At 37.7% G+C, this 22073-nt stretch overlaps 2 protein-coding genes, 1 long non-coding RNA gene and 1 pseudogene across 9 annotated transcripts; 2 read left to right on the forward strand and 2 right to left on the reverse strand.

The window, feature by feature from the left end:
* The first annotated feature begins 360 nt into the window (after positions 1 to 360).
* LOC104593138 (uncharacterized) lies at positions 361 to 7821 on the forward strand. Of its 7 annotated transcripts, XR_016083357.1 has the most exons (7): positions 366 to 629; positions 727 to 787; positions 934 to 1020; positions 1637 to 2239; positions 2468 to 2537; positions 6421 to 6481; positions 7463 to 7821. XR_016083357.1 is itself a non-coding variant. In XM_010252851.3 (5 exons), exons 1-5 carry the CDS (start codon positions 622 to 624, stop codon positions 7523 to 7525), a joined length of 822 nt encoding a protein of 273 aa, XP_010251153.1. In that variant the 5' UTR covers positions 361 to 621; the 3' UTR covers positions 7526 to 7821. The 7 variants fall into 7 exon arrangements, 3 of the variants coding, with proteins under 3 accessions (XP_010251153.1, XP_088755637.1, XP_019052541.1); XR_016083356.1 differs by having other exon boundaries at positions 2468 to 6481; XR_016083355.1 differs by having other exon boundaries at positions 6421 to 7821.
* A 5634-nt stretch (positions 7822 to 13455) lies between these two features.
* Positions 13456 to 14099, reverse strand: LOC148800940 (polygalacturonase At1g48100 pseudogene; annotated as a pseudogene).
* Positions 14100 to 14258: 159 nt separating this feature from the next.
* On the reverse strand, positions 14259 to 16308 carry LOC104593139 (polygalacturonase At1g48100-like). The gene is made up of 6 exons (XM_088899603.1): positions 16012 to 16308; positions 15766 to 15894; positions 15457 to 15654; positions 15325 to 15360; positions 14976 to 15183; positions 14259 to 14791 (listed from the first exon to the last, which is right to left on the reverse strand). The coding sequence occupies exons 1-6, from the start codon at positions 16306 to 16308 to the stop codon at positions 14706 to 14708; spliced, it is 954 nt and encodes a 317-aa protein (XP_088755729.1). The 3' UTR covers positions 14259 to 14705.
* A 2072-nt stretch (positions 16309 to 18380) lies between these two features.
* LOC104593140 (uncharacterized) lies at positions 18381 to 19923 on the forward strand. The gene is made up of 2 exons (XR_734540.3): positions 18381 to 19471; positions 19645 to 19923. It is a non-coding gene; the product is annotated as an uncharacterized LOC104593140 (long non-coding RNA).
* Positions 19924 to 22073: the final 2150 nt, after the last annotated feature.

Genomic DNA, 22073 nt, shown 5'->3' on the forward strand with positions numbered 1-22073 from the left:
AATTATTGTGTATGAATTTATTAGCAAAATTTAATGATGATAAACAGAAGTATAAATATTGGATTCAAAGAGAATGTGATTTATTTAATGACTTAAATGTGAGACTTAATGAAAGGTAATTAAATATACATAATACTATTTTTTTAATTATATTTTATGCCCTTTATGAACTAAATTCAATAAGAGAGATATTTTAATAAAAAAAAAAGTCAATACCTCCTCGTTAGTAGTATAATATAGATTTACATGGATTGATTCGATTAAGATTAACCTCGGTTTTTTATATTGGATAACCGAAACCGAATGATACCATCATTTTCTTTTTAAATCTCGAAATAAAATCGAATCGACCGGTTCGATTAATCAGATTTTTCGATTCGGTCTTGTCGGTTCTATTCGGCTTTTAGATTTTTCTTGCTCTACCGGCCCTTTTGAAAAAACCGCCTGGAGTAGAAGCGGACGGAGTCCGGAAATGTTCGTCACGGGGCGTTCCTCCACCAACTTCCGCACATCGAGAACATCTTCCCGCCACTTGTATGTTGTTTTTCGTGGGGAGGTGTTCAGTGTGAGGAGAGCTCTGTGAGGAGCAAATCCCGATTCGAGCGAGACGGCTCAGATTGCATGCCATCGTATGATTGTTTCTCTCCTTCTCTATTGTGTGCTTCGTTATATAGAATAGTGGTCCTGAGTTGGTAACTGTATTCCTTTCATTTCTCTTCCTGTTAGTGTCCCAACCGAAGTTTGCGTTTCCGCTGGTGCTTTTCAGTTTGCGCTTTCGTCGTCCCTGGTGAGGTTTATTCAATTATTCCTCCCTTATGAGGGTTTTTCCCCCTCCTTTTTGGGCCTTTTTTTTCTTTTCTAGCTTTGTTCTTTTTGTACTTTTACTAGTTTCCTGTATTTATTATCTGGTGTTTACCTTTTTCTGTTCTGTAGTGTAAATGGAAGAACTTGAAGACATTGAAGCTTTTGCACACATGCTTAATGGCGGGCTGGATTTTGGCGTCGATGTCGTTGAATTGGGTGAACTTCCTGCTGACTTACTAGAAATATGGAGTCGCTCTATCATTGGGAGAATCTTTCCTATTGTTTCCATCCCTTTTCAGCAGTTTGTTAATGCTCTTTATGTTGTCTTGGGTCTTAATCAAAATTCTTTGACAGTGAGGCCTCTTCAGAGGGGTTTCTTTGTACTTCAATTTAGGTTTCAAGAGGATTTTGATAATACCCTCAAGCATGGGCCCTGGTCTGTGCTTAACGTATGGATTCTTCTGAAGGCCTGGGAGGCGAATATGCCTCAATCATTTTGGCCTAAGGTTCTGAGAGAAGCGGAGGTATGGATTCAAAAATCCATAATCTCCCTCACGAACATGCTTGTGAAGCTGTTGGCTTTAGAATTGGGGCTTCTTTAGGTACTGTCAGGGCTGTTGTTCCAAATCAGTCTTTTATTAGGTTGAAAGTGGTCATCTCTATCGACAAACCTCTTAAAACGGGGGAATTTGTGAGTCCTACCGTTTAGGTTATCTATAGATGTGAAAACCTGCCTCTTATTTGTTATGCGTGTGGTAGAGCAGGACATCGCTACCGTCATTGTTCTTATCCAATTCCTTCAGTTGATAATTTGGAACAATACTTCAATCAGATAACGATGAACTTCCCTGGTCCGTGGTTACGTGCTGAAAATCCACTTAGGGAGGAATGGCGTAGACCAGTCTTCAGAGATTTGATGCTAACTTATTGCCAAGCCAGGGAAAGAGATGTGGGGTCCTCGCAAAGGAATGCTGGAGTTGGTTCTTCGGGTAGGCACATGCATGTTGGTGAATCTTCTGGTGCTAGGTCTTCTTCTGGTAATCCTTCTTCTTCAGGAGTTGGTGGGAGTTCTAGCTCTCGTAACGATGGCAGTGCTCAGCTCGAGAATCAGAATGCTGACGTTACTACGTCTTTGGCAGCGAGCTTTGATACTGTCTTGCGAAATGTGTTCCCTGACAGTCCCAGAGGAGGTGTAGAAGGCTCTTCTGGTATCCGTATTGGGGTTAGTTTCTCTGGCTTGGCTTCGGATGCTTCATCTACTCCTGATCCAGAGCCAGTTGATCGGGTCATTTCCTTGGATTCTATTACCGTTCCTGCAACTAGTTTCTCTTCTGGGGTTCAGGTTTTGGGTCAACCATCTAGTGATGCCTCTATCTCCAGGAGATCCTCTGTTTGCTCTGTTTCGGAAGGGGATGTGGTTCATGATAATACTCAGGTAAGGCGTTTCTTTTTTTTTTTACATTTTTATTCATAGGGGCGGTGGTGGCTGGCCCAGAACAGCCACAGCACCACTCAGGAGGTTGTTCAGTTCGACACTTCAACTGCGGTGGTGTAGTCGACCTAAGGTGTTTCTTCTCCTGTGAGACTAAAGTTTCTTCTAATAAGGCTACTTATCTGGGCATTAGTCTTAAATACCCTAATCAGTATGTGGTCCTCTTTGAAGGTTTGAGTTGTGGTATTGCGATTTTTTGGAAGGATGAAATGGATGTTGATATCTTTTATTCTTCTGATAGGTATGTTCTTCTTCTTGTAAAATCCGGCCCCTTGGATCAAAATTGGAGTGTTGTGTATAGTGAAACTAGGGAAAATACGAGAAATGCTATTTGGTTTTCCATGCGGTTTTGCATTCTATTGAGTATTGACATGCCCTTTGTGATAATAATTGATCTAAATCAATCTGTTTATTTTCAATTTGATGATATAAGCTCTATCACACTGTGTTTGGTTTGAAGGAAAAAGTAGGGAAAGGTAAGGAAACCTATACAAACTTTGTAAAGGTTTCCTTACCTTTCCCTATCTTTTCTTTCAAACCAAACATAGCCTAAATGATTTGGGTTACTAATTCTGATAATTTTGCTCAATAAATGTTTTATGGCATTAATGATGAAATGGGATTCGTGTAGCCAACCCCATATAGTTGAAATAAAGCTTGGATGATGATGATGATTTTGGTCTTTTAGAAATTAGCATTAGAGGTGGTGGGATTTCTTGGTCTAATAACAAAGAAGGATTTCATTGTATTGAGAGGAATTTAGATAGAATTTTTGTTACCCCTGATTAGCTAAAATATTTCCAAATTCTCTTTTAAATTTCTTTCCTACATGGGGTTTAGATCACCATCCCATTGTGCTTTCCTTAGATGAGTTCAGGAATATATAGTTCTTACTGATGTGTGGTTGTGTAGAATTTGAGCAACCAAAGTCAGACTCCCGCAATCACTATTAGCTTTCTGATCATCCCTTGGACTGTCCATTGCCTTTTCAACCTCAAGAGGAAGATTGCAGCACCTTAAATCTGCTTCCCAAACACAAAGAGCCCCCAAAAACAATTTGAAAACCTTCCCGGAGCAATCAGCAGCAGTACAGAGACTAGGAAGTATAAGAATAATAGTGGCCTTCTCCCCTAGACAGCCAAAAGACACTTCCTAGTACAATTGATCTTAAGCCATGTTTAGGAGTGTTTATTTGAAAACTAAGTGCTTGTTCTAATAAGCACTTATGAGTGTTTGGTGAAAAAGCACTTATTTTAAACAGGGATAGTATAGGTATTTTCAAAATGATGTGGTGGGCCAAGATAGGCCAGAAAGAAAATGAGCACTTAGCCCAAAATTTGTGCTTCTCAAATAAGTGCGTATTCTCAGAATAAGCACTTCTTTTAGGCTTATTTTTCAAACATAAATAAGTGCTTATTGGTGTGGTCCTGGCCCAAAATAAGTGCTTATTTGAATAAGTACTTATTTTTAAGCACTCCCAAACTTAGCCTTACTTGCAGCCCCAAGGTAGGCTTCCAACCTAGAATCACCCTTCCTTCACTGATTCTTCCCGTTTTCTAGGCTGCTATCCAAGAACATCACTTGGGCAGTGAAAACTCCTAAAAAACTCCAAGAATGAGAAAAAAGGGAAAATTCCTGATTAGTACCCTGTACTTTGGGCCTAGTGCCACTTTGGTCCCCTTACTTTAAAACGTGACAATTCAGTACCCGGACTTTCAAAATGTGTCAATCCAGTACCTATCATTAACCAATCTGTTAACCAGCCATTAAGTGACATTTGAAAAGACACAAATGCCCTTTGAGTGTCATCTAATTTTCTTTATCAACCATCCGCATGTTGATAAAAAATGAACAGTCTCAAATCCTTGCCTCTTCTATTCAAGAAAGTTGGGGTGTGGGCATTCTGGTGACCCCAACTTTCTTTAACAGAAGAGGCAAGGATTTGGGACTGTTCATTTTTTGTCAACGTTTGGATGGTTGATAAAGAGAATTAGATGACATTTGAAGGATATTTGTGTCTTTTCAAATGACACTTAACGGCTGGTTAACGGACTGGTTAATGGCAGGCACTAGATTAGCACGTTTTGAAAGTTCGGGGACCAAAATGGCACCAGACCCAAAGTACAGGGTACTAATCTGGAAATTTCCCAAAAAAAAATCTGTTCAGCTCCTCTATGCTCCTAAAAACTCCTAAAACTGCATGAGAATGTGATAAAAAACTTCCTAGAGCAGTTCTTGTACCAATTTGTAAATTATGAGACTGCTAAGGTAATGAGAAAACAGTAAAAGAAGGGAAGAAGAAAGCTCTAGAGAAGAGAGAAAACAGAGGAAGTACAAAAGAAACTAGAGAAACTTAGAAGGGAGACCAAAAAACATTGCAGCCGCCCCAAGAAACATTTAGATACATAATTAGATAACAATGAGCGGACAAAAAAGCCCCTGTCACCCTAATTAATTAAGTGTGGTCCCAACTCATTACATGGCTTAATTAAGTCTAATAGACTAATTAGGCTCACTAACCCAACAGATAAAGATAAATGTAACAACCCATCCTTAACTATCTTCAACCTACCATCCAGTTTTTGTCTAAACCCATTTAGATTCTTCCAAATGTGGTTAGAGGACCCTGCTTGTATTCAAATTATAAGGGGAATTTATCAAAAAAGTTGTAATAGATGGCTGGAAGTTGAACTTAAATGGATATGCTGGATATGAAATCTATCTCAGATTGTATAAAATTAAAAAAAAAAAAGATCTTTGTGGTTGGAACAAAAACATTTTTGGGGATATCAATGACAAGTTGAAAAGTGTAGATGATTCAATTGTCCTTGAGCAGTCACAGCCTAATTCCTTGATTGATCATCGGTTGTCTAGACATATAAGAAAAGAGAGTTGGTGACTAATCAGGTATATAGCTTGTGGAAACAATAATCTAGGTAACTTTGGCTTAGGGGAAGCGATTGAAATACAAGATATTTTCTTCTTTGTACTATGGGTATGCAAAAGAGAAATAGAATCACGTGGATTAAAGATGACAATGGTGTTTGGGTGAACGAGCATAAGGATACTGTCAATAAGTTTTTCAAGTATTTTGCAGGCCTCTTTAAATCTCAGGGTCATAGTAATCTTGGTTGTATCAACAATCTTTTTGATCCTTGTATTACTGAGGAAGATGCTTCTAGGTTCCCCAACTCTAGAAAAAGTTAAAGATGTAGTGTTTAGTATTGGAAGTCTCAAGGCTCCTGGCCTGGATGGTATGCCAGCTCTTATCCATCAACAGTTTTGGGATATCATGGTATTCATGAGTTTGTTTCTAAATTCTTCTTAAATAAAAAGTTGTTAAGAGGTTTAATCACTCCTTTATTTTGTTTTATCTAAAAAATCTAGTTGCACTTATCTTCTTGATTATAGACCCATAAGCCGTTATTATGTTGTTTACAGAATCATTGCTAAGCTGCTTGCCAATAGGATTAGGACACTCCTGGACAATTGCATTTCCTATTATCAAGTTGCTTTGTTTCCTGGCATACAGCCTTTAGATAATGTAGCCATTTCTCACGAGATTTTGCATTATATGAAGTAAAAAGAGGGAGAAAGGGTGGTTGTCTAGCCATTAAGCTTGATATATCTAAAGCTTTTAATATGCTAGAGTGGGATTATCCAATTGATGCAATATGATTTTAGAGTGTATCTCTTCTGTTAGCTTTTCAGTTCTGATTAATGGATCCCCTCAATGTTACTTTAGACCTTCTAGAGGTATTAGGCAAGGGGATCCTCCCTCCCCTTTCCTTTTTATTTTGGCCATGGAGGATTTCTCTTGTATGCTTTATAAAGCTTAGTTGGACAATGCTATTCAAGGTATTCAGATCTCTTCTGCTGCTCTCTCAATTTCTCATCTATTTTTTGGTGATGATGTTTTTCTGTATACTAGGGCTTCTAAAACTATGCTTGTTAGATGTTATCGATCAATTTCAAAATGTTTCTGGTCAATTAGTTAATTTTGATAAGTCTGAATTTCACTGTAGTAAAAATTTCCGTTCAAGTATCAGAAGGTTATTAGAATGCAGCTTAGAATGAAAAGTTTAGATCCAAATTCTAAATACTTGGGTATTCCTCTGTTTTAGGTCAACAAAACGAGACACTAGCTCCCTTCAGATTATCATGGACAGTTTCTATGAAGACCCAGTGAGTGTAGTTATTACTATCCTACTACTACAAAGAGTATGCACATTATAAACAGGCCCAATACAACAGATTTCTAGTAATCCCTTGCTTAGCTAGAGTGTTAGCCATCCCACTTGTAGATCTTGGTACCCATAATCTATCTGGATGATCTTGGGATACTGCTTACTTAACTTGCTTGAAGGTTCCTCAGTTCTCTTAGGCTGTTTTGGTTTGAAAGAAAAGGGTAGGGAAACGTGTACAAACCTTGTACACATGCATTAATGATCTTCTGGTGAATCTATTAAGAAGCAAAATATTTAACAATCAGTTGTGTGGGTGTTGGTGAAACCCTGTTTAGTAGGGGTTTCATTCCTACTAAATATTTAAACCTTGTACACTTCGTCTGTGCCTTCTGTGGAACGTATAATGAAACCATTTTGCATATATTTAATTTTTGTCCTTTTGCTAGAAGCATCTGGTTTAGGTCCTCCTGGGGTTTGCATGTTCAGCAAGGATAGATTGAATGTTTTTTCATCTGATTTCAAGTTTTCTTAGGCTGCATTTGGCATTCCTTATTTTAAGGATTTATCTCCTTTTTGTGGTTAAAATGCTACTATGAATACTGAGTCTTAAACTGTAAAAAGGAGATAGTCCTTAAAATAAGGAATGTCAAATGCAGCCTTAGTAGCCTTGCTCATATGCAGCGAGGCTTCCTTTGTTGGTTGACTACTGCATGTTCGCTGGAAATAAATACATCTTTGAAGGATCTTGCAAATACGCAATTTGGATTGACAGCATAATTCAATGAATTATTTCCTCCTATAGTGATTTGAATGTTTATGATAATTCTCATGCAACTCATCAAAATATTTCTGTTTTAGAGAGCAGAGTTTGTCTTAATGATGATCTGTTCAATGCAACGGAGGTCTGCTAGGGAAGGACACAGGCACTTACGGTTTTATTTGTTTTCTTCCTTCAGTAATATGTTTCTTGCTACTGCAGGTGGAGTCTTTTTGGCTTGTGGAGAAGTCTGTCACCATAGAATCAGACTCCTTACTGGCATAGCCCTTGACTGATTCTCCACTACCTGGGAGATTTTTGTCTTTTGGATGGGGATTCACTATGTTTCTTCTTCTTTCTCTTTTGCCAAATTCATGTATATAAATAGAATTCTTAATAGGGCTGCGCATGAGATGGCACAACATATGAAAAACTCTTATGGGGAGGAAATTTGGTTTAGTCCTCGTGCGTGATTATCAGCTTTTGTATTTTTGAACACAGCTGGTTCTGTTTAAAGTTTCTTTAGTTATCAAAAAGAAAAAGAAAAAACAAAAGAGAACAAAGAAAATATATATTATTTATATAGTTTGGTGAACAGTGAGAGCCCATTTAAACCAAAGTTTTTAAAAACGAACTGGAAACAGAACCGGTCAGGGGACCGGTTTCTGGTTAAGCGGTTCAACCGTCCGGGTCGAACAGTTCAACCTGTGATGTCATAAATAAATTATAAATTAAAAATATATTTATAAATAATAAAATAGCATAAAATTAAATAAAAACAGAAAAAATATAGAAAATAAAACTATCTAAATACAAAAATAATACAGTACAAAACACAGAAAATATAAAAATAAAATACAGAAAAATTCTAAAAAATACAGAAAAAAACACAAAAAATACAGAAAAATAAAACTATCTAAATACAAAAATAACCAAGTACATAATAAATAGAAAATACAAAAAAAGTACAGAAACATTCTAAAAATACAGAAAAAGTAATGATAAATTAGGATGTGTTTAGTCATACTCATACATGTGCGGAAAATACAAAAAAAAAACCAAAAAACTATATAAAAACACAGAAAATTGTAAAAAAATAGATAAAACACAGGAAAATGCAAATAAATACAGAAAAATAAAACAGAAAATTGCAAATAAATACATACAGAAAAAAACAGAAAAGATTGAGTTCATATAAACTTAGAGTTCATTAAGCAAAACTTTCAGCAATTTTACCATATTAAGTTTGTAGAAAATACAAAAACCATATGTTTGCAGAAAATAAAAAAATCCAAAAAAAGAGATTTTGTCATTCTTTGACATCATCTAATCATCATCATCATTCACATAGCAAATAAGCAAGGAATTGAAAAAAAAAATTATTAAAGCAAAATTAATTAAGCCAATGTGAGTAGATTAATCTCTATAATTAATTAAGCAAAGAATTCAGAAAAAAAATAATTAAGCAAGATTAATTAAACAAAGGATTAAGCAAAAAATTCAAAGAATCAATTAAACTCATAAAAAAAAATTCAAAGAAGTAAGCAACTAAGCATTTTATACCTTCAGGTCCTTCACAGTTTCACTACCGGTAACGGTGGTGTGATGGTGGATAGCGTGGGCTTGGGCTTGGTCGCAGGTGATTGCCTCTGTAAGTACTGCTGCAATTGTTACTACCGCTAGAAATCCCCATCTGTCGCTGCAAAATCACCGGCCACCGTTGCAAGTCAGTCATCGGACCTATTATTGTCACAACTGTTACTGCTAGAGCCTGAAAGTGCTGCAAAATCAACGTTGGCCGTCGTAGATGAAGCTCACTGCCGTTGCCAGTCGCTGTGTGTTGTCGTCAGACGCCATAGGTCGTAGCGGCCACAGGTGGTCAGTTGGGTGTGAGGGCTGAAAGGAGGGAAGAGTTAGAACGAAAATGGGGGTCTAACCCTAAATATTCGTAAGATCTGGGATTGGGGATATGGGGGTTATTTCATTTTTTTTTGTTTTTTATTTTATTTAAATCAGCAAAAATAAAAATGATAACCCGCAAACCGCTGCCCGGGTCGAACGGTTTAGCGTTTCAATCACCCGGGTCAGCGATTTTCTAACTTTTTCAACAGGCTTTAGTGACTTACTGGTTATCAGATTTTCCGGTCCAGTTTTGAAAACAATGATTTTAACAGTTTAGCTGTCAAAAGACACTCGGTTTTGAGTAATGGCTTGCTCTGGTTATCTTGCATCCTGCTTCTTCCCCCCTTTTTTTCTTTATTTTCTTTGACAAATTTATGTTATAGGCGTCTGTGAACCCTTTTTTAAGTTAGCCTCGATGGGCATGCAAGTTGTTGACTCTGTAACAGGTTATGAACTTTGCCTCGATGAAATGAGATGGCAATTTCTATTTGGTCTGCTGTGTGGGTTGCCATATGTTTCTCCTCCACATCTCAAAAGATGTTCAAAGGTAAGTTCCTTAATCCTTTCACGGTTTTCTTTATCAAATTGGTTTAAAGGCTATGCCAACTTATACTATCAGAGGGAGAAGTGATGATGGGGTCCGCGACATATGTTACTCTCACTTCTTTGAGTATATCGTGGTTGTTTGTTATTGCTTTAAACATCAACAACCGTAGTTCATTGTTGGCTAAAGTCTCTACACTCATAGCCCGAAATTATATAAGAATGTCTCTCTCTACAACGCTTGTAATTTGCTTCCCAAGGAAATATGACTCGGTGGTTTCATGTAGAGGTAGACAATCAGTTGTGTGGTTCCATAAGGATCTGCATGGTCTTTTCTCATTTATTCTTTTTCTTTCCTACTTGTGGTTTAGGTCTATAAAATAAACCCAGAAGCAAATTAGACTTGACATCTATAATTATATAATAACAAATTAGAATTTCATTTTTTTAAAATATAACCTTACTAAAAAATAAAAATTAACAGTAAATTTATATGTTCATAAAACAAGTCTTTATAAGACAAATTCTTATATACGGCCTATAACTCTTTTAGACATAAAATATAACAGATATTACAAGAAAATCAGGAGATCTTTATACATTATTAGCTATATAATTGGTTCAGAACAATAAAAGCTGGTCCTGACTCATTAATTGGGACACAAACCGCAGAACCAGAACCCACATAATCGGTTTGGTCAACTCATTTAGTCTCTTGTTTGTCTTTTTTTATCAAAAAGGTATCGAGGAAAATTACTCTTTTACCCCACACATGTTTGTCTTTTTCATAAAAAAGATATTGAAGAAAATTACTCTTTTACCCCATACATGTTTGTCTTTTTCTATTAAAAAGATATTGAGAAAAATTACTCTTTTACCCCACACTCATGGTAATGTGTCATATTTAACGAGGTTTAAGTCCTACAAATTCTGTATTGATTTCTACTGGTGAGAAGAAATGAATTATTACAAGTTGGAAGAGTCTAGAAGAGCTAGGGGCAGGCCAGTGAATTGAGGGCCTATTTTAATGATGGATATGGCACTGAACACGATAGAATGGCAGAGTAGCCAACCCCTATAAGGCTTAGTAGCCCCCCTTTAAACTTCATCTTGTCCATAGATTTGGCATCAATTCACGTCAAGATATGGTGGAGTTAAGAATTTTGAGATGGACTGAACAATCATTATTCCTTTTAATTATTTGATTTCTTGGATTATACATCATAGGCTTCTTTTCTTTTTTTTTTTTACAAATGTTTTTGATCTTTGTAAGGATACTGTTTCAGTTTGACCTGTGGGAAGAAAGTTTGCTTTCCATATCTCAAAAGTTTCTTCCCAGCTATTCTCATTTTATAGATATAATTTATTTTTTGACTTTCTAGTTTTATGCTTTTATAAAATGTTGTTGGTCTTATAAGGTCTTCTAATTAAGCTTTCTGTTTCCACTTGACTTTTCATCTACTTGCCCACATGCTACTTACTCCATTTTGATACATATCTTTCTTGATGCCAAAATATGCATTTCCAAGTGTCATCCCTAGTGTTTTTGTTCTCTACAAGTTGGTTCAGGTTTGCAAATAGAAGTGTCAACCGACTGGCTTTGGATTGGATTCTGTCTAAATCAAAAATCAATTTGGACAGATTGGGTGGACCAATAAGACATAATGAATTGGACCAATCCAGATTTAATGGTCTAAAGTATTTATTGGATTGGACAGGAGCTGGTCCATCTGATCTGTAATAGATTTATATTGGATTGGGTCAGGCTGAACCAATATCCAGACCATTGATATTAGAGAAGTGTCAATGGACTAAGTTTGCGTTGGAATCAATTTAAATTAAAACCAATTTGAACATATTGGACAGTTAATACATTGAATTGGACTGGACCTTGCCCAATGGACTCATATTGGACCAAATCTGGTCCAATTGACACCCCTATTTGCAAGCATCCAATATTCTTCTATACATTTCCTGTTATCTGACATTTCTCTCTTTCCTTATAAGTAGTGGACTTCAAAGAAGAACCCTCTGCCCTCACTTTGGAGTTAGGCTTCAGTCAATACAAACCCGTGTTCACACCATTGAAACAACCTCTTACGCTCCCTATAAAATAAAACACCACACATCACTGCAGGAAGTAATGTGAGTGAAGTCCCATGTGCCAAACCACTACAATATCCATTTGAACCCAACTACATATTACTAACAAAGTTGCCTAGCTAGCTATTACCGCCCCACAAATGGGCTTTCTGTAGGAATTCTTTGGTCGAGCGAGTGATCTAAAAGTAAGAGTAAGGAATAAAAAGCTGCAGAACACACAGATGGAGGGGGAGGAGAGGGGTAGGTTATGGGTTTTGTGTCTTTAACTTTTTCTTTAAAAAAAAAAATTGAGGCAATGCGCATGCAGTAAAATTTTCCAAAAGGGAATCAGGCGGTGCGCCACTCGACCAAAGAAAAGAGAGAGAGAGAGACAGAGAAGCAACCAACTAAAAGGGGATGGGAAATGAGCATAATCGTCCCCCTTCTACAGTTACTACTTTAAAGTTACTCTCAACTCAACTATAGGCATTTTCTATTTTAACAAACTCTACCGTGCTCTCTCTCATCAATACTAAATTATAAAAGCTTTTATCCGCTCAAATAGGACTCTACCGTTCCGCTCTTTTCTTCTTCTCCCTACGCTTAATTTTAAATGGTTTCTGGCGGGTGTTGTGTGTACAACTTGCAGTCTTGCACCTATAGGCCTCAGTTTTAGTTCTATCAGAATTGACCCATTCCGAATCTGCTACCCACAAGCTGTTCTCACATCCCTCCTCACAGAGCACCACCACCACCATGAACCCCATTAATTCTATTAGAATTGCCCAGACCCTCTCTCTCTCTCTCTCTCCCTCTGTCTGTCTGAGGTTGCAATATAAATTAATATAAACGCCCGGCCAGGTTGCATGTATTCTTTCCTTCTTATTTATTTCAGTGCAAAAGATAGCGTGATCATATATTGGAAAGCTTAGGAATGCGGGAATGAGTGGAGTTCTGATGTGGTTTCTGGTGCTTTTTAGTCTTAGACAACAAGTCCTGATCGATTATGGTTTGAAACTCCCCACTCCAGCTACAGAAGTTTGTCTGCGTGTCCCCGTCTGCAAAAGCTTCCAACCATTGAAGGTTGTAAAATCTTTAAGGTATCATATATAGGAAATTATCATATTCCTTCCCCTTTTCAGTTTTCACTTTTTTTTTCCAACTTTGAGCATTTCTGGATCTTTCCCAGGAGTATATGCTGAATAACATATTGCCTTCAGCAAGTGAATAAATAGTAGAATGCCGATGAATGTCACCATACACGGGTATCAAATTACAGACCAGGCTAAACAACCTCAACCCATTTCATTTCAAATTTAGCTGATCGATTAAACTCAATCCTATTTATAGGTAGGACTGGTGCATGCATTTCCAATCCATTACCATCTTCATATTATTATCACCAGTAGCTTCATAACAAGAGCAGCTACTGCTGCAACAACATACATGATACAACAGCATTAATGATGGTAAAGAGCAAGAAAATGCTCATATGTTTCAGCCTTTAAATAAAAATGACAATTGATTTACATTGTCCTTGTGCTGAAACCAATCTAAAGCATCGGGCCATCACCTTCCTACAATTAAAAAAAACAAAATTGCAGAAGGGAAGCACATGATTATAATCTATATGTGTCTGATCACTACAGCACCATGAAGGTCTGTCTTGAGTCACCTTAATTAAAACACTAGCAGTTGTACTCATGTGATTTGGCTGGTCGTTTGTTCAAACCTCTCCCCCTCTGCAGGCAGTAATCGATGCTTGACGGAACAAGGGGAGCTTGTGACTTTCCATAAGAGTTCCAACACAGTGCCTGTTGAAAACCTCTGGAACCCATTGGCGACTTCTGCAACTGGATGTCAATAAGATCAACGTCGGTGCACGGGAAACTGTTACTGCAGGCAAGATGAATGGGTTGCACCGAAAAGGTCCCGATTATATGATTATACTTGACACCGGAAATTGCAACAGCTCCTGTTTGGTTTCGACATGATCTTTTGTCACAGTAGTATTGATCTATCATGATTGGCACCTTCACTTCTGAGACTTGGACCTTTGAAAATGATACATTCTTGACGGATCCAATACCCCCCTGGAATGGATTTTCAGAAAACAGACAAGAAATCAGAGAAAAGAAATGCACCATTAGTATAGTTTTCAAAATTTGAGTATGTCAATTCAAGTTTTTTTTTTTTTTTTCTTTTTGCTAATTGATTATTAATTTCTATTTAGGCTTTGACAATTTTCTACCTGCCAAGTTTTAATCCTAACTCCATATAAAGCATTTTGCACATTAATGTTTTCCACAACGATACCGGATACACATGCCATGCTTTTATCTTTCCCTAGCCCTCCTAGGCTGTGAAGAGAAAGAGAAAATGACAGTAAGAGACAGGATTTATTAATATATAAGCAGATATAATCCACATTATTTATTTAAGCAAAATGAAAATGAAATTCAGCTGTACATCTAGGTCCTTTTGGTTCGCACATCAAAATTGGAATCGGAATCAAAATCCTTTGAAATTAGAATCGGAATCAGAATGGTTTGTTTCCATAATTGGAATTGGAATAGCCTGTTCCGATTCCGATTCTAGACCCGGAATGGTCTTCCTAAAAGTATGCATGTGTTAAGAGAATAAAAACCTATTCAGGAACTTAGGAACCTCACCTCACAGCTTAAGTTTTTAGGTTGAATGGTTCTTTTAGATGATATTAGAACATTTATGACCAAGTAGTCGATCCCATCACTCTATTATAATTAATTAAATTTTATCAGCGCAAGGTATGAGTGGATTTTGTGCTTTTACACGCTTAAAGCCCGATGTACTTTTAGTGCGAGGGGGTGTATTAGAGAATAAAAACCTATCCAGGACCTCACATAACAGCTCAAGTTTTTAGGTTGGACGGTTCCTTCTGAGTGTGTATGTAAGCTTATTACCTAATACCATGTCCAGGGCCACAGTTGATGTGATGAATATGAACATTTGAACACCCAGTTTGTATGGATACACAATCATCTCCTGTAAAAATAGAACTGGTGTATAGTTAGGAAAAAATTAAGCAAATTTCTAAGCTTTCATTAATGGATCTCTAGACATGCTTTTTTATCCATTAAAATTGGCCACGTGTATGGTGAAGGCGCTAAACAGGTTGATGGATCTGTAAACAATACTACAAGAATGGCTTAATAATATTCTATATTACCACATCCAATATGGGAATGTTGAATTTCGACATCTTGTGTGTTCTGTAGGTGAATGCCGTCGGTGTTCGGACTGGTTGCTGGCGAAGAAATTGTGATATCTTTAACCTTGATTCTGCCTGAACTGTCGAACTTTAGATGGCACTGTGGGCTGTTTACGATCATGATGTCACGAACTGTAACATCGTAACTTGAATAGAACCTCAAAGCCTGCAAAATGAACCCAGAAATTCAAACGCACATAACTTTGACCCTAGAAAAACCCAGAAGGCTGATTCGTATGAGTTTGAAGGAAACATTCAGAAAATTGATGGCCCGAGCCATAAATATAAAGGATTGAGGATTTCTTACAGTTGGTTTTACATTTGGTATGCATTTGGATCTCTTCTGCACGAAAATAGACAGGAACATGCTGTTAACCAATTGTATTTTGTATTTTTCCCACTCTACCTGAATGCTGGGGAAGGAAGTTGTTTAGCTAACCTGAATAAGGTTGATTTGAGAGAGATTCCACCAAGCAGAACCTTGGCCATCAACAATGCCAGTTCCTTGAATTGTGAAATTATGTACCCACTTGAAGTTTATCCATTGAAACAAGGTGGACTTTGGCCAGGCACTAATCTTTGGAGGAGCTAAGAGAGTCCCATCTATCTGTTTAAATTTCAAACAGATCAGATTCCTCTATTTTCTCTTTTGGCTTATTTGTTTATCTTTCCTGGGGGAAATAGAGAAATATTAATAAAACAAGAGGTGAAGAACACACATTTTTAAGAAAGGAAGTACACAACAAACCTGAAGAACAAGGTGAGGCATACAAGGGCCTTGGAATGTTATTGGTCTGATGAGAAACTTGAATTCTGATGGAATTTCTACTGTAGCCCCTGGAACCTTGCATGCCGCTTTCCATGCTGCTTGGAATGCCTGCATCATCAGATAGATCACCATTAACAAGTTAGAACACTATTTAACAACTACATATTCACATGCACTCACACTCATTCTCTCTCAACACATTTTCCAAATTCCAATTGTTTGCACCTTAGAATCATCAGAAACTCCATCTCCCTTAGCTCCAAAGGACAGAACATCAAAAATGCTGGAGTGGGTTCGATAAGAACCAGAGGAAGGAGCAGGGTCAGGTTCACGACTAGGAGAATGAACTGGCCCAGGGGAATTATCACCATTCTCACTTCCTCTTTGCTTCTGATTCCTGTGAGCTTTGCTCTTCCTTTTATGGTTCTTCTTAGCATCAACTGAAATTGTAGAGAAGGCAAGGAGTATCATGATCAGACAAACAAACAGAAAGAGCAAAGATATATTCTTGCTTTTCTTCATCTCTTCAGCCTTACTCTATTAAGCAGAGGATGTGATCTCTGTTTTAAGAGTTTCAGGTGTAACTCTACTTGAAGCAGTGGAAGATGGTGGTTACAGACAGTTTATATAGAGGAAGATTACAAAAATGGTTAGGACTTTTTCTGGGTACAAGTAGAGCCGGCATTTACTCATTTGGAATGTTTTGAAGACTTAATTACGAAAGTAATCCTACCTTTCACAGTCCAACTGACAATAGGCTTTTGGTTCTTTGAGCTCTGCAATCTGAAGCTAGAATTCAACTCTTTATGTAATGGGGAAGCAAAGCAAGCATGAATTCAACTTATTTAGGTCTAAACTAAACCACCATTATCATGATACCCATAAAAAAGAAAACAAAAAAGAATAACGATAATAAAATAAAGAAGGAAATCATGGTTGTGATTGAAGAACTCAATTCTATCAAGTCATGGATGGTTAATCTGATCCACTAGATCCATGTGCAGGGTCTTCGAGGGTACATAGCTCAAGATCATTAGTTCAACTGGGTTGTGGAGATTTGTAATAAAGCATACTAATACAGCATTACATTAGAATATAATATGTTTGGACTCCCTGTGGAGAGCAAATTATGGTTGCATGATAAGCTAATGAAGATTAGTACAGTCTGGTCTGTTTATGTCAGCCTTTCTCATTTCCATTGCATGCTAAAGGTAAAGGGGATTAGTGGAGAATAGAGCTTAAGAGAATTTTTAACCCTAAACTTCATAAAAGTGTATGATTTTAAAACCATAACTTGGCATTGTCATTTCCGAAATTTGGCTTCTAGGTGGTTCTAGTTTTAAGTTGTACATAAATGAGAGCAAACCACTCAATCAAGTACCCATGGCCATGGGTGGTGCTGTGGTGGCGCAAACCCTACGACAAGAGTGAATTTACTAGAATGGCCTAGTGAATCTTGAAATAAGTTAGTATTCCTAATCACATTTTCTTTTAATTTGAGAAAATTGTACGAATACCCCTAATGCCACAGACCGGTTCTAACATCCCCCATTACTTGTGAAACAATTTGGGATTTGTTCTTCTACGAATCTCAACTTTAGGCTCAGTTTGGAAGGGGTTCAAAAACATATATGTGCAGTGCAAATACATACAAAACGAAAGATTTTGGAGATGTTTGGAACCGTGGCCATTTTTCAAAAAAAACGGTGCCACATCGGATTCATACAGGCGTTTCAACAAATGATCATGTCAACAAACACTCATGTATCTCATTATTTAGTTCAGCAGATTATTAAAAAATCGGGCATGCCTTGAAAATCGGGACCCCACCGATGCATAAAACACCAAATTTGGAGTTTCATGCATCGGTGAACCGTTTCCCCCAACGGTTGACTGATGTGTATCCTATGCAGTTTTTACCTGTCAACACATACATGAAAAATGGTGATGAAAATCACTTTACCAAACAGCATAGTATTGCTCAATGCCTACGTGACAGAAGCGTTTTTTTTGTGAAAAACAGGTATTAGAAGTATGGACATTTTTTCTTGAAAATCAATTCTAAAAAGCAACCACACTTCCAAACACCATGTTTGCTGTTTGCTTTGAAGTACAAATACAAATTAATAGAGTGCAAATACATACAAATCACTTACACAAGGTTTTGCGCACTACATATTTGTATTTGTGCTCTTTCCATGTGTACCGTACAGATGTATATATTAAGTGCAATATCCGGAGCGATGATTCCAAGGTGTATTATGAGCAAATCCCTTTTAGTAGCGAGCCTGGAGGTATATTGAGCAAATCCGGAACAGAAAAGCAGAATTGCAAAAGCCTAGATAGGAGGAATCACAAATATGAGAGTCCCAGAATGCATACTACAGAATAACTGCGACAAAGGTGTAGGATCACAAATAACAGGCTTATGAGTCCGTCAAGTGAATCCAGGTTAAAAAGATTCACAATGATAAACCCGATGGGTGATGGCAGAGTAGATAATCCACTATATCAACAAATGGTAGAGATAAAAATTAAGACGAATACCTTCCAGTCTTCCACACACTGAGAACTTGTTACAATACACTCAAACATCCAACCTGAAAACTCTCCTGCGCTCTCACCTGCTTTTCAAGTAAAAACTACTTATTTGGGGTGCAGGCCAAAATGTTCCAACACATTTTAACATGATGTATGTCCGCACATCCCACTCATACCGCCGAGCACCCCAAAGGAGGTCAATGGAGGGCAATCATCACTTTAGTAGCAGATATATGCCCATATTTATTTGGTTGTTTGGCAATGGAAGGAAGGTGAAGAAGAAGAAGAAGGTATTTTGGGTATTTAAATATTATGGAAAGGCAGTTTTTTTAGTTATATAAGGACCCATATATAGTAGTGAGCTACAACCTTTCCAGGTGGCTCACATAGTCACATCACATGTTAATGCGATGGAAGGTAAAAAGGCGGATTGTTCTGAATATCTACATTGCAATGCTTTTGGGACTTGGGAGTTGGGACAATTATCTTGGTCTGATATCTTCTTATCTTCTCAATGCTTTCCCTCGCTTTCTGTTACTCTCTTATTTATACAGCTCCAAGGATTTTTGGCTTTACTATGAGCCTTATGTGTGCTGGTGCAGGGGAGATTCTTTTGTTCAAACAAGGCCCAGCCCATTTAAGTCCCTATAAGCGGACAATATAGCGGAGTTTTGCTCGAACGCTGCAGCCCATGGCCCAGACGATTTGTGTGTTTGGCATGCTTTCGGTCCAGATACTCTGATCTGATCTTATCTGATGAAGTAGTTATAAGTTTTTTCTATTTTTAACCAAACATAGCCTCAAATTTTAAAAGGTTCAACTATGATACGGAAAAGATATAACATCTGAAAAACTTCTGACCAGTCAATTGGAATCATAAATATGATAGCCATTTCATTGGTTGGCTTTGATTGGTCAAAATTCTTCCCATACTATATATTTTCCCATCATAGATTTAAAATCAGAAGAACTGCAATGCATCATTATTCTGGAGAGGGAAGAAAGAATAAAAAGGATGAAGCGAAGGTTTGGAGGAGGGAGGCAACCAACTGGGACGCCGTCACTCGCATGGTCCTGCATCGTTGTTATTGTTTCGCTTCTAGCAGGTGCCTCTGTCATCCACAACGTCTTCAACCCTGATCTGGTAAATACTCTCTCATACATGTTATATATGGGTATTGGGTGTGTCGTGACTGTATTGCTCCTTTGAAGCCTATAAGGTGTTCGACACATTGGCTCAACTAGTGCAAACATAGAAGTTAGCTGCGAATTTTCCATATAATGAACAGACACTGATGTGATGGAACTGATGCACAGGCACTGCCCCCGTGGAGAGCGTATTTGGAGCGAAACAAAACCAGCCGACGCAAAAATGAATGGTTTTGCTTGAAAACCCAAGTATGTCATTCGGGTTTAAATCGACACCGAAATCATCAGAGAAATGTGTTTCAAAAAGACTAATCATATTGGAATTGTTCCTTCCTTTTTTCCTTATTTTCTTAATTAGGGGTTCCACCATGGAATTGTGTCTCAATGGGACGGTCTTTGGTATAGGATGAATGGTCCAATAATTGCATCAAGTTACTTTGTTTCGTATCAGTGGCATGGGTAGAGAAAATGATCAGAAGAGGGCATTACTTCACATTTGAAATCGCATTCGCAAAATGCTCGTTTTCGATGCATAAGTACAGACGCCATTTATGGATGGGTGTCTAGAAATCTCAAATTTTCAATTACATGAAAGGAAATTATGTTAGCGTTTCTCAATGTTTTTTTCGGAAGCAGCTGTTGATCATACAAGAATGAATTGTGAGCTTCCTTCTGTGTTTGAAACTTTGAACGCTAACACAAGGTGCACTGTATGTGTACGTCAGCTATGCCGCCCAACTAGCCTCGGACCAGCATGCCCATGCAATAATAGGTTTGGGTCGGGTAATGGCCTGAAATTACTAAACATTACACTGCTTATAGATTTTCGGGTGTTCCCCGATTCCCAAAAGTCAAAAGCCCTAGCATGAAATCCCCTTTGGGAGGGCTTTGACACAGCGGCTTCTGCTTCTGGCGTTGCAAGGTAGGCCTCATACAGAACGTCCTAAAGCTATGCTTGATGAAAACCCAGAAAACCAAAAATTAAGCTAGTTTTAGTAATTTCTCCCAAAGAGGCTCAGTCAACGCAGCTTAATTAACACTGATGCTCTCCCGACTCCCAAATGGGCCCTTAATTATTTTTCCCCTAGATCCATACTTCCTGACCCCAACAACTCAATGTCTGAACTCCAATTGCTTTAGCGAAAGAACCTAATTACTTCATAGCCTACGTTAACAAGCTAGTAGGCCGCTGTGTCTGCTTCTTGGTGTGCAACTTCTCGCATGCTTGCAACGCCATACGGGTGCCTTGTTAAGTTGGTACTTGGTAACGAACTACTTTTCTATAATTAATTTCTAGTTGCAGGTTTGTCAAGAGGGCATCATTTCTTAATATTTTTTTTTTAATCTTCTTTCTGATTTGGAAATACAAGCTTCACTCCTTGCCAGTGGAGGGATGGATTAGGACTTGAGTGGGGTAACACTGGTCCAGGCAGGAAGTATATTCTTTCCTTTTCGTGGAATTTGGATGGGGCATTTCTTGGATTTTCATCAACAATGGCTGTCTCTGCTAAAAGTCTAAGGTGAAGCACCAAAGGTGCACGTGGAAAGCTAAGTAAAATCCAGGCTGCTCCAAAGTGAAAGCTTTTGTTTTTTTCTTGGTGAACTTTCGGAGTGAAAGCTGTGAAGCCACTTTTGTTTGTCTTCATTAGTTAGTTTGGGTTCATTTTTAAGGTGGAGTCCTGCATATGGAATATTATGGATGGTTGGCCAATACCCAACTCCCCCTCTTTCTCTAAATCAAAATTTTAATTGAACACGGATGAAGCAATAAAATCCAAAAACGCGCGCATGTTCTATGTTTGAACTTTGAAATATGATTCCTGAACCTGGCTCCGGAATTGAACAAGTACGGTGGCTTTGTTTGCAATTCAATTTCATTTCTATTCATGGGAGTGTAAATCGGAACAGTTGATTTCTTCTAAATACTAATATTGGGAATTTGACTTTATAGACGTTTGTCTCTCGAGATTGAGAGGATGACGTAGCATTTATTTGGAACTGAATACTGGATATTGACCGCGGATATATCCATTCTGCTTTTGGATGACTGTGTTATCAAAATGCTTGAATAGCACAAAGGGATGGGGGGTACCTTGGCGGAGTCGGAGTCGGGGTCGGGGAATGCAATCCCCACCCCGATCCATCCCGATTAATATATATATATATATATATATATATATATATATATATATATAATATTATTTGTTTTTAAAATATTAATTATTAAAACTTAAAAAAAATAAAAGTATAAAACACTAAAATAAAACCCTCGACACTCAAAAAGAGAAGAAAGAAGTCGAGAACTCTCAACTCTGCCTCTGGAATAGCTAAACCAGTGAACCCTAGCTTTGTGCATGCCTTCATCTTCCTTTGTCTTTGATTCTTCGTCGCCGTCAAAAGACTCAGAACCCTAGCTTCGTGTCTTCTCAAGTGATAGAGAAGAGATACTCAAAGAAGAGTTTCAGTCGTCAGTCCTTCTAACCTTTGTTTATTGTCGCTGACCGCCATTGCCCGTCGGACTCTCTCTCGTCGCCGACCTTAACTCTCCCAATGGTCCTCTCTCTCTCTCTCTTTCTCTCTCTTAGTCTCAATCTCTC

The sequence above is a fragment of the Nelumbo nucifera genome, chromosome 3 (genome assembly GCF_055504915.1).
Source record: "Nelumbo nucifera cultivar China Antique chromosome 3, China Antique-T2T, whole genome shotgun sequence".
In the NCBI taxonomy this organism is placed as follows: Eukaryota; Viridiplantae; Streptophyta; class Magnoliopsida; order Proteales; family Nelumbonaceae; genus Nelumbo; species Nelumbo nucifera.

What these genes read in the sequence shown, in the direction of transcription:
- LOC104593138 (XM_010252851.3), top strand. An exon ending in TTGCGCTTTCGTCGTCCCTG is followed by an intron (nt 788 to 933) that starts GTGAGGTTTATT and finishes TCTGTTCTGTAG; the next exon opens with TGTAAATGGAAGAACTTGAA. An exon ending in CGTCGATGTCGTTGAATTGG is followed by an intron (nt 1,021 to 1,636) that starts GTGAACTTCCTG and finishes TACTTCAATCAG; the next exon opens with ATAACGATGAACTTCCCTGG.
- LOC104593139 (XM_088899603.1), bottom strand. Translation starts at nt 16,308, where the DNA reads ATGAAGAAAAGCAAGAATATATCTTTGCTCTTTCTGTTTGTTTGTCTG. An exon ending in GAGTTTCTGATGATTCTAAG is followed by an intron (nt 15,895 to 16,011) that starts GTGCAAACAATT and finishes CTGATGATGCAG; the next exon opens with GCATTCCAAGCAGCATGGAA. An exon ending in CTCAAATCAACCTTATTCAG is followed by an intron (nt 15,361 to 15,456) that starts GTTAGCTAAACA and finishes ATTTTCGTGCAG; the next exon opens with AAGAGATCCAAATGCATACC.